Raw genomic sequence first — 11,737 nt, 5'->3', positions numbered from 1 at the left:
GGAAGGCGGGTAAGGGGGCCCCTAGACCTGATGAGGGACGAATGGGAGGGGAAGGCAGCTCCCGAGGGAGAGTCAGTGGTGGAGTATGTCCTGACCTTCCGGGAAAGACTGGCCGAGCTCATGGGCCTGGCCAGGGAGAATCTGGCCCGAGCCCAGAGGAGGCAGAAGGTCTGGTATGACCACACGGCACGGGCCTGTGCCTTCGCCACCGGGGATCAGGTGATGGTTCTCATCCCCGTGAGGAGAAACAAACTCCAGGCCGCCTGGGAAGGGACCTTCAAGGTTATCAAGCAACTGAATGAGGTAAACTATGTGGTGGAGCTGTCAAACCGGGCACATCACCGTCGGGTGTACCATGTGAACATGATGAAACCATACTATGACAGGGGGAATGTGGTGTTGGCCATGTGTGGACATTGGGAGTGGCAGGGAGATGACCCCTTAGTGGATCTATTCCCTGGGACAAAAGCTGGTTCCCCCCTGGAGGCGATTCCCCTCTCTGATCAGCTGACCCTGGGCCAGCACGCTGAGATCAGGGGGGTGCTGCATCTATACCGACAGCTGTTTTCCAACCAGCCTGGATGTACTAATTTGACTGTCCACAGGGTGGAGACCGGGTCACATCCCCCTATAAGATGCTCCCCTTTTCGGGTCACTGGTAAAACTGGCCAGGACCTAGAAAGAGAGGTCAGGGACATGCTGGCTTTGGGGGTGATCCAGCCGTCTTCCAGCCCTTGGGCCTCGCCAGTGGTGCTGGTCCCCAAAAAGGATGGGTCAATCCGGTTCTGTGTGGACTATCGAAAGCTCAATGCCATCACCGTATCTGATGCCTACCCCATGCCCAGGCCTGATGAGCTCCTAGACAAGCTGGGAGGTGCTCGGTACCTCGCCACTATGGATCTTACCAAAGGCTACTGTCAAGTGCCGCTGGACGCAGATGCCAGGCTGAAATCGGCCTTTATCACCCCTCTGGGGCTTTACGAGTTTCTGACCCTGCCCTTCGGCCTCAAGGGAGCGCCGGCCACCTTCCAGCGCCTGGTGGATCAGCTACTGAGGGGGATGGAGAGTTTTGCCGTGGCGTATATTGACGACATCTGCGTCTTCAGCCAGACCTGGGAGGACAACATGTCCCAGGTTAAACAAGTCCTGGACCGACTCCGAAAGGCTGGGTTAACAGTAAAGGCTGAAAAGTGCAAGGTGGGGATGGCTGAAGTATCTTACCTGGGCCACCAGGTGGGGAGCGGTTGCCTGAAGCCGGAACCAGCCAAGGTGGAGGTGATCAGAGACTGGCCTGCCCCCCAAACCAAAAAGCAGGTCCAGGCCTTTATTGGGATGGCGGGGTACTGTCGAAGGTTCGTGCCCCACTTTAGTGCCATAGCCGGCCCCATCACTGAACTGTGCAAAAAGGGGAAGCCAGACAAGGTGATCTGGACTGAGCAGTGCCAGGAGGCTTTCCGGGCGCTGAAGGAGGCTCTGGTTAGTGGCCCAGTTCTGGCAAACCCAGATTTTGACAAACCCTTTATGGTGTTCACCGACGCCTCAGACACGGGTCTGGGGGCGGTGCTAATGCAGGAGGATGAAAAGGGGGAGAGACACCCCATCGTGTACCTAAGTAAGAAGCTGCTACCCCGGGAACAAAGCTACGCGGCCATCGAGAAGGAATGCCTGGCCATGGTGTGGGCCCTTAAGAAGCTAGAGCCATATCTCTTTGGGCGACACTTCACCGTGTACACCGACCACTCTCCCCTGACCTGGCTGCACCAGATGAAAGGAGCCAACGCCAAGCTCCTGAAGTGGAGCCTGCTCCTGCAGGACTATGACATGGACATGGTCCATGTGAAGGGAAGTGCCAACCTGACAGCGGACGCGTTGTCCCGGAGAGGGGACCCTGAACTTCCCCAGGTCACTGGGCAGAGTGACCCCGCTCAGTTCAGTCTCGAAGGGGGGAGAGATGTGATGCAGTAGGGACTGTGTGTGGGGAGTGGGAGAGCAGGGGAGGACTTTAGGGGATGGATGATGCCAGGGCCTGTAACCTGAGCTAGGTAAGAGAGGGGAAAGGTCAACACCTTTCCCCGGGAAGGGGACAAAGGAAGGGAGTGGCAGGAGGGAAGCAGTTTGAGTTTGGGCTTGGGGCTGGATAGGCGGAATTCAGGGTATCCTAGCTAGGATCCAAGCACCCTGAAAGCCCAGAAGGACTCGGTGGAGGGGTCCTGACTGTGCCTGCAAGCCCTGCTGTAACCTGTGTTCCTGTTGTCCAATAAACCTTCTGTTTTACTGGCTGGCTAAGAGTCACTGTGGGTCCCAGGAAGAGGGGTGCAGGGCCGGACTCCCCCACACTCCGTGACAGAATGGGACAATGCATTTTAAGGAGTTTGATGCTCATTTAAACATTTGGCCTTGAAATTCCTCAATGAACTCAAAATGCTCCAGGCTAGAGTCACAACAGGACTTAGGTGTTGAACTGCCACTTTAGGTGCACAAAGCCCTGCTCAGCTGCCACCAAACCTGTCGGTGCCCAGACTCACTCGGCACCTACATTTCTGCAGTAAAAGTCCTAGGCACCTCTGATCTCACGTGTGGCAGCCCCATGCCCGGTGTCCAGGCACCCGAGTCCCAGAGCACTGCATGAACTGGTATTCCTCTAACTCAACCTGCGCAGCCCAATCCAGCCTGTGGGCTTAGCACTTGCCCGACAGGTGAGCTTACACTGAAGGGTAGGGGGACAAGCTTCACCCTCGTAACCATTAGCCTAGTGGTTAGAGTACTTGCCTGAGATGGGGGAGACCCTGGTTCAAGTCCCTGCTCTGCTTGAGAGGACAAGGGGCTCTGAACAGGAGTTTCCTACCTCTCACGTAAGCATGCTCATCGGTGGGCTACGGGGTATCCTGATGTGGGACTCCTTCCAGCTTGTCTGCAGAAGTGTGGATAAATAACTGGAGAAGTCACTGGGAACAGGCAGGATCTCCCAGGTGAGTGCTCGAAGCACCAGGCTACGGCATCATGCACGTGATGGTGCTCTCTCTCTGGTCCAATGGTTCTCTGAGGCCAGGCCTGTCTCCTTTAGGGGGCAGGGCCTATTACACCCCTCTCTGGTCAGCATCTCCCAGGTCAGGTTGGGTGGGTCCCCATCTAGTGTGCTGGCTTTTGTGGATCCCATTCTAAGGTGCCTCTCCTTCCCTGGTCATTGACCTGGGGGCCCAGGCGCTCAGCTTAGCCTTTGTGAATCCCAGGGCGTTTCTGAGGCCCCTAAAGTTAGGTGGTGTGATGCTCAGTGCTGCCATTTCTTTGGGAATCTAGCCCCTGAGGTTCAGACTTTTTAATGGGACAGATTCCAGTGCAAGGGAAGGGGGAACATGCAGGGACCCCTGCCTCTTTTGCACACCTTTCCAGGAGGCAGCCAGAATCCTGCTGCTTGCCCACCCACAGCACAAGGTGTGAGGTAATGTTACTGTACTAGCCGTGTTGTGCACCAAATGAAGATGTGATGGGAGGAGCTGGGCCACTGCCCCACCCTCTTCCTGCTCATAGACTAAGGCCTGCACTGGAAGAGGCACATACTGCATCCCTTCAACTAATGAGTGTAGGTCCGGCATGAACCTCCTCACCAACCTACAGGCATTGCACCTGTGTCTGTTATCTGCAGGAAGAATACCTCTAGCAACTGCCACTGCTGCAGAGCACGCGCACGCACGCACGCACACACACACACACACCTCTGACTTAAATAGCTAGACCATGAAGGGTTATAGCTGCTGGAGAAACAGAAATACCTACATGTTCATTCCTCCCCAACTGAGCTTATCAAATTGCAGTGGGTGCCGTGTGCAGCACTACAGGAAAACACATGGACAGATCTGCCTAACACATTTGTGACATCAGGAGCAATGCTGACCACACCCGCTAAGCTCAGCTCGGACAGGAGCATTACAAGCAGACTGGTTGAACAGTAGGTGCTAGGCCAGCAGCACAGTTCCTGAGGCAGAATAAAGGAAACCTGGCACGTATGTGTTTATATGTGTGCGTTTGAGAGAGAGAGAGGGTGGGGAAGAGCAGGAGATCATGGAACTCAGATGGAAAAGTAACATATTTCCCATGTGTTACAATGCAAACATGTATTGCATAGATATTGTAGCTAGTTTTTATCAAGGTATTTTATACACATGTAATATATTAAACATGTGCTATACATTTTGTACAGTATAAAGTTGTTATTTATGGAAAATATATAATTTTCCCCACATGGGAAATAGCATAGTGATACAAAAACAAAATTGTGGAAGCAGAAAGCAGGGCTTGGTCTGAAGAACAATAGGTAAGAGCACAGGACCCATCCATGGCAGATTTGTCCAGAAAAGTGGGCAGGAGATATATGGGGTTTTTTCATATTACAAGAGGTAAATTAATCTTAGGAGAAAATTTAATCATTTTGCACCAGGAATACCTTCCTTTTATAAAAAGCATTAGGGGAATTCAAAACCTCTCAAGCAATGCATCAGTCAATGGGGAGCTGTAAAAAAAAAAACAGACCAGTAGGTTTTGTGGGTGATCCCAGATTTTTCAGACAAAATGGAAAGAACGGAAGGGGATGAAAAGCCCAGGATTAGCCAAGAAGCTCATTCGGGGAACCGAGGGAGAAAAACAGAGTCAGAAGTCAGAGCTCGTTGGTAGCAGAGCTGCACAGATATTTATTGAATACAAACAATGGCAAACACAGCAGGCTCACGGAGATTTAAACTTCCTGAGCAAGTCCAAAATTCACTATGGGCTATTGTCTTAAGAATACTTTTAGAGGTCCCTGTGGCTTTGAATTGGATATCACTATATCCCCCATCCACCCCACTCCCAATTACTTCTGAGTTAAAAAATAAGACTGAATTTTTTTCTTCTTTCATTAGTAATAAAAATGGCTTGTTTGGACCCTGCCATGTTGGAAAGAATATATTGTGTGTGGGAACCAAAGTGGACTCGTGGGTGTATTCATTGGCTCCTGCACATCCTGCTTCCAAAATTACATGGGGTAAACCATGCCACATTCTCTGGACATGGAGTCAAGGTTTAAAAGGTGAGCCGGGACAAGCAAAATGAAAAATGGACCTTTCAATAGGATAATTGCGAGCAGAGTATTTCAAAGCAAGCACAGCTCTAGCTGGCATCATAAATCATACACAACAGTAAATGCTGTTAAAATGTCAAAATAAAACATTAAAATAGCTAAGCTAAACTGACACCAGAGACCAAGCCTTCTTCCGAAGTCTCACCAATGGAAACCCCCCAAAAGGTAGTTAAAATAATTAACACTATACTTTGAAAACATGGACAGGCCTGGGACCATAAATAAAGAGTTCAAGAGCAATATCAGGAGCACAGTATGGAATATATAAAGAAACTCTGTGTGTGTGTGTGTGTGTGTGTGTGTTAGTAAAGAAAAAGTATCTATGGAGGTAAAGGGAAGGCGGTAAAAATACAGATTGTACAAGCCGGGTGAAGTGTCATTGGCTGGAAAGGGTCAGGTGATGCAGAATGAAGGATGACAGGTAGAAATTAGAGTGCGCCCATTCCAGTGACCTCAGACGTCAGCCTAGAATAGACAAAGGGGAAAAGAAAGGAGAAAGGGAAGAGAAAAACAAAGAGCAGGATTAGAAAAGAAAATGAAGATTTTGTGGCATACTCACAAGTCCTCTTTTCTGCTGTCTCCTACTCACTCTTCCCTTTCTGCCAGTGCAACCTGCCAGCTAAAGTGTTCATCACCAGCCTGGGAGTGACACCACAGTCAAGACTGCATTTTAAAATGGCTCTAAACTGGAGGCAATAATGTCTGCTGGTCTCCGAGAGCAGGTGGCCAATCAGTGACATTTCCCACAATGCCCACTGAAATGTCGAGGTAGCCTCTTTGGTTTCTTTCCACAAACTTTCAGTGGGAAGGTTCTGAATTGGGACTCCAGATGGCTGCTTTCCTTGGCACCCCTGCTTTCATTGTTGACCAAGATCTCTTTAAAAAGATGGTCAGTCTACACAAAGTGCAGTAGAAAGGGGGCCCTTGAGATCTCGTCCAGTGTGGGGGGTAGGGGAGGGGGAGGTTCAAAAAAAATGGAGCGAGAGAGGTTGGACTAGGGTGATTTTTAGACATAACTCACATAATGAATTGAAGTTTATGGCACTGTGCATACAAGCCTGATATATATGAGCCTGGGCACATGCAAGCCTGATTAGTTGGTGAGGAGGAACCTTGAGCTCACTCAGGCCTGACAGATTGGCTGGGCACACAAAAATCATTTCCTGTCTGGAACTATCAGTGATTATCCTACAGTGCACGAGAGCTCATGCACAGATTCTGACAGATAAAATATTTTCCTTCAGCAGCAGCACGTGTACTGTCACAAAGGTCTGCACCCCCCACATCTATGAAGCATTACGAACCTTTGAAATGAACACACACAGACTCCATTGTGAAGCAGTGAGGGTTGCTAACCACACAGAACACTTGACATAAGCCCACAACAACATGGAGATGAAAAGTTAAGTCACCTAACAGTACATACCCTCTACTTTTCCTCCAAGGTGCATACTTTGCCACTATCATATCTCTTGTACAACACAGACCCCACAACCTTAACTCTGCCCCCTGGATGCTAGCCTTCCCGCACTCTCTTTTGCACATGAACTTTTGCAAAACTACCCGCTCACAATACAAACAACTACTATGCCCAAAAACCTCCACCCACACCTACTAGCGTTGGGGGGGAAATAATCTGGTAAAGTGTGTGTGTAGAAGGGCATAAGGGGGGGCAGAATTAAGGTTGTGCTATGTGGCCTGTGATGTACAGATCCATTAAGTGGCTTAATTTTTCATTTCCTTGCTTTTGTGAATTTGTGTCAGGTGTAGTGTGTTCGTAACACCCCTAACTGCGACATAACAAAGGGTTTTATATATTAAATTTCCTTTTGGTCTTTTCACGTTGCCATAGATTTTTAAAAGTTGGGAGGAAATGATTTATTAACAATTTTGCTACATCCCAACTCCATCGCTTTCTCTGTGCTTCTGGCAGCTGGAATTCAGATTGCCTAATAGTTATTATGAATAACAGCCCCGCCTGCAAAGAAAGGAGAGTTTGTTTAACGAGGCACCTAAAGTTAAAAGGAAGTTCTATGCCAGCAACTCAGACATGGTTTTCTAATGTGGCTTTGGAGCTAGGGAAGAACAGACATTTCATATGAGACTTTGAGCAGTGTGCTAGTCTCTACTCAAGGGAAACCCAGGACTTGACCAACAGAGGTGCTACAGGTCAGAATGCAGGTGCTGCGGCACAGGGGTTTCGGATAGAAGGGCAGAGGGTGGGACAGGTCAGAATGGAGGTTAGTTGGCACAGCCTCCATTATGGCAAGAACGCTCCCCCAGACCCTGTTTGCACTGTACCTGATCTAGCCAGTGCGATCAGTCCCTCGCCTGAATGAGCACCAAAGTCATGGGGTTACTAAGAGAAGAGCACTCCGTGGGGGGCATTCTTACTGCAGGCTCATCCTGACAGTGAGATGGGGCAGGTGGAGAAACCCATATCAGAAGGTAAAAAATGTGATGGGTAAATGCTAAAATCCCAGTGACCTCTCATGATTGGCTGGCATGATACAGGCTCAGCCCTGTGTGGAAAGATTTGATAGTCAATCTAGCTGTATGAACCCCTTCTGCAACTGGTCCCTTTCTAATGTTCATGTGATGCTTTGTTCAAGGGGCTCGTAAATAGAAAACTATCACATTTCCTGTGAGGTCCAGTCCACTGTCCCCATCTCACCACCTGTGCATTTATACTCAGACACAAAAAGTCTGACTAAATCCAACTCCCTCCCCTTTTCCTCCTCGAGACTCAGTTACAGCTTGCCCTCTGGGATAAACTCAACCAACCACACCCAATTACAGCCCTCTTAAAAAGCATGTTTTGCTCAATGGTTCCATACTTGCACATTCACATTTGCACAACTAGGCTTTGCTCAGTGCATCCTTGCCCCAGTGAACCATAGACACTGTTATGACTCCAGTTTGGGTCAATGTTGATAGTGAACATTCACCATCAGTTCAGCTACTAATTGTCTTAATGAAATCTTCTGTTTCCAATGTATTGCATGTGTGCTATTATTAAAAGAAAATAAACAGGCTGTTTCGTTTTTTTATTTATTGGTCTAATTTGTTTGAAAGAGGAAGACATTTCTGCGTCTTGGAAACACATAAAAGAGGCACCTGGGACTTAACATTTAGCATTTTTTGTTCTTTATATTTTTGTCATGTGGCCCAAGGGACTAAATGATCTGTTTTCAAATGATGCCCTCTCCTCCAGAACAAATATCTTCCCACGCCCTGGCTGAGAACTTGCCATGCTTTTGAGGGAAAATAATATTACAGCCTAATTATAAACTCCTGCCAACAAGGGTACAACTAGAGAGACGTTAACAGTCCCATAACTAGAGCAACACATAAGCTCTGGCCCTGAGTTCTAACACTGAGAAAATGGCTGAGTTGTCATTAGGAAGGTTTTCATAGGAGAAAGGCCCAAATCGATGATATAATATTCCCACTCACTTTGAATATCAACAAACAACAAAATTACCAGTGTGTTCACTTCATGCAGTGCCCTGAAACCTAATGAAATCACTCCCATGAAAGTAATGCTTGGAGTGTATGTTACTGTCTGAGTTTTGTATGACTTATTCAATTGGCCTCTCTCTTTACAGGGAGGTCATGAGACTGTGGTGGATGAATGTGGCCTTGATTAGCACATCTCACCTGGCGTTGATGAGGTACTGGGCAAGGCTGATGTTAGCTGGGGTTCCTGTGATGGTAATTTGACGTTCCGATGAGCCTTCTGTGGCATTGGCGATTTTGATCTGCGCTCCAGACATCTGTCGAATTTCATTGATTTTGGTCCCTTGGCGTCCGATTATGCAGCCTATTAGCTAAAAAAAAGTATGGAGGGAATTTCTTAAAGCAGATCCTCAGACAGTAACTTGCAGGATGCAAGCATAATCACACGGTGAAGTTCTTAGGGGTTGTCAGACAACTCATCATTTCTGCTAAAGGATGTGAGTGACTTTAATGTTCATGAAGGCAAGAGACTAAAAGCACTGGTTTAAGCCATAGGTAATATGAGCAACTTCCTGCCCAAAGCTCTGCCATTGTAAGTTCATCCTGACCTGCAATAGCCTGGTGCTATTTCAGTCCTTTGGCTCTCTTGAGCAGAGACTGCTGGTTGTAGTAAGATTATGCCAACTAGTGCTGAGGGCCAAGATATAGACACAGAGTACTGTGTCACCAAACTCATTTTCAGTTGTGTCCTCAGCTGGTTGGAACGTACCAAAGATGAAAGGCTATCTATCTGCATTGTTAAAATAATGAGTTACTGAACTTCTGCCAAATCACCAAAGCCATCATCTGCTTCTGCCTTCTCCTTCTCTTTCTTTTAATAACACTTTGAATCAGCATGAACGGGTCTGTCCTGTCCCTGACACCCTCCTGGGTCAGTCTGCCTCTCCACATTGAGTCAATCTCATGATAAGCAGATCCTAGAGGTCTCGATCTAAACAGGTCTGAAATGGCCTGAGCTCACAAAGGTGAATGTCAAAGAAAAGGTGGTGGTATTTATTTTTGTGCTAGTGAAAGATAGCAGGTTGACAGCCCTAGAGCCTGACATTCTCTATTCCCAGAGAGGATACATTACAAACATATGCTTCACATGGTTCCTCAGCCCTTTTCTGGAAAGGTTAGCTGCAGGTATGAGAAGGTCGGTCAGGTCTTCATTCCCATGCACTTGATAATGTCTCACATCAGACTGCCCTCAACAGTTAGGTGTTTACAAAAGGAATACCAGTCTACTCATGACAGCAGTGAGATCACAAACTTCCCTTGCATAGGCCCCCAATGGAGAAATGTATCAACAGTAAGAGGAAAGAATAGATAAACAAAGTGAGAGGGAAAACTGAGAACCAGGAAAGTGAGAGGAGGATTTCTGAATGTTGCTGGGTTATTTTTCAAGAAAATCAAAACACTGCCAGAGTGGCTACTTTAAGGTACATGGAAGTAAGGAAAGCGTGTCTATCTCCAGAGCTTCACCACTGTGTTCGAAGCAGTCCAAGAGAGATAACTAACTTTGGGCCTGAGAAGTAGTGGTGCAGTATGCTAAGAAGATTTGTAGTGACCTGTTCACATTAAATATTCAGTTTTTCTGCCTTTCATCAATGGCATTCCCTCAGACATGGTGAATGACATGAGAAACAGACAGAAGGCAAGACTAGGAAACTCAAAATGGTGACACTTTACTTAAGCTCTGCTCACAATCCTGCAGTACCTGAATTTCATTGTTTCAGTGCTGAACATTTTAGCAGAAACAGTTAATGGCCTCACTGGGCTTCAGAGCTAATGCATCGTTGAGCTAATTAGGCATTGTTCACACCTGGTAAAGTGACTGCTGTAGCCTACCTGTAGATTTCACAGGACAACACTGTGTATATTCATTAGAGCTCTCAAGCAATTAAAAGAAGGTAATAGAAATTAATAATACTTTTAAACAATAATAGAATACTATTTATTTAAATAATTTTGGATGTTTTCTACATTTTCAAATATATTGATTTCAATTACAAAACAGAATACAAATTGTACAGTACGCACTTTATATTTATTTTTATTGCAAATACTTGCACTGTAAAAAAAGAAAAGAAATTGTATTTTTCAATTCATCTAATACAAGTACGGTAGTGCAATATCTTTATCATGAAAGTTGAACTTAGAAATGTAGAATTATGTACACAAAAACTGCATTCAAAAATAAAACAATGTAAAACTTTAGCACCTACAAGTCCACTCAGTCCTACTTCTTATTCAGCCAATTGTTCAGACAAACCAGTTTGATTCAATTTGCAGGAGATAATGCTGTTCGCTTCTTGTTTACAATGTCCCCTGAAAGTGAGAACAGGAGATTGCATGGCACTGTTGTAGCTGGCGTTGCAAGATTTATGTGCCAGATGCGCTAAAGATTCATATGTCCCTTCATGCGTCAACCACTATTCCAGAAGATGTGTCTATGCTGATGATGGATTCTGCTTAATAATGATCCAAAGCAGTACACATGTTCATTTTCATAATCTGAGTCAGATGCCATCAGCAGACGGTTGATTTTCTTTTTGGTGGTTAAGGTTTTGTGGTTTCCCCATTAGCTTGTTGCTCTTTTAAGACTTCTGAAAGCATGCTCCACACCTTGTCCCTCTCAGATTTTGGACAGCACTTCAGATTCTTAAACCTTAGGTAAAGTGCTGTAGCTATTTTTAGAACTCTCACATCGGTATCTTCTTTGAGTTTTGTCAAATCTGCTGTGAAAGTTCTTGAAACGAACATGTATTGGGCCATCATCCGACACCACTATAACATGAAATGTAGGGCAGAATGCAGGTAAAACAGAGCAGAGCACATACAATTCTCCCCCAAGGAGTTCAGTCACAAATTTAATTAATGCATTTTTTTTTTAGTGAGCATCATCAGCATGGAAGCACGTCCTCTGGAATGGTGGTCAAAGCATGAAGGGGCATATGAATGTTTAGCATATCTGGCACATAAATACCTTGCAATGCCGGCTACGAAAGTGCCATGCAAACACCTGTTCTCATTTTCAGGTGACATTGTAAATAAGCAGCAAGTAGCAGGGAGGAGAGATAGCTCAGTAGTTTAAGCATTGGCTTGCTAAATCCACAGCTGTGA

The 11,737-nt window shown here is 46.5% G+C and overlaps 1 protein-coding gene across 8 annotated transcripts in view; it reads right to left on the bottom strand.

Annotated features, from left to right (window-relative positions):
* Nucleotides 1–4,817: 4,817 nt before the first annotated feature.
* PCBP3 (poly(rC) binding protein 3) overlaps nt 4,818–11,737 on the bottom strand; it is a 92,095-nt gene continuing 85,175 nt past the window's right edge. For all 8 annotated transcript variants that reach the window (XM_030580087.1, XM_030580089.1, XM_030580088.1 and 5 more), the window contains 2 exons: nt 8,774–8,943; nt 4,818–5,578 (listed from right to left, as the gene is read on the bottom strand). In XM_030580087.1, the coding sequence (XP_030435947.1) occupies nt 5,542–5,578; nt 8,774–8,943 (207 nt within the window). In that variant the 3' untranslated portion in view covers nt 4,818–5,541. The remainder of the gene's footprint in view (nt 5,579–8,773; nt 8,944–11,737) is intronic.

This window comes from Gopherus evgoodei, chromosome 11 (genome assembly GCF_007399415.2).
Source record: "Gopherus evgoodei ecotype Sinaloan lineage chromosome 11, rGopEvg1_v1.p, whole genome shotgun sequence".
Lineage (NCBI taxonomy): Eukaryota > Metazoa > Chordata > Testudines > Testudinidae > Gopherus > Gopherus evgoodei.
The sequence above is the reverse complement of the archived record's forward strand: the minus strand, read 5'-3'. Positions and strand labels throughout refer to the sequence as shown.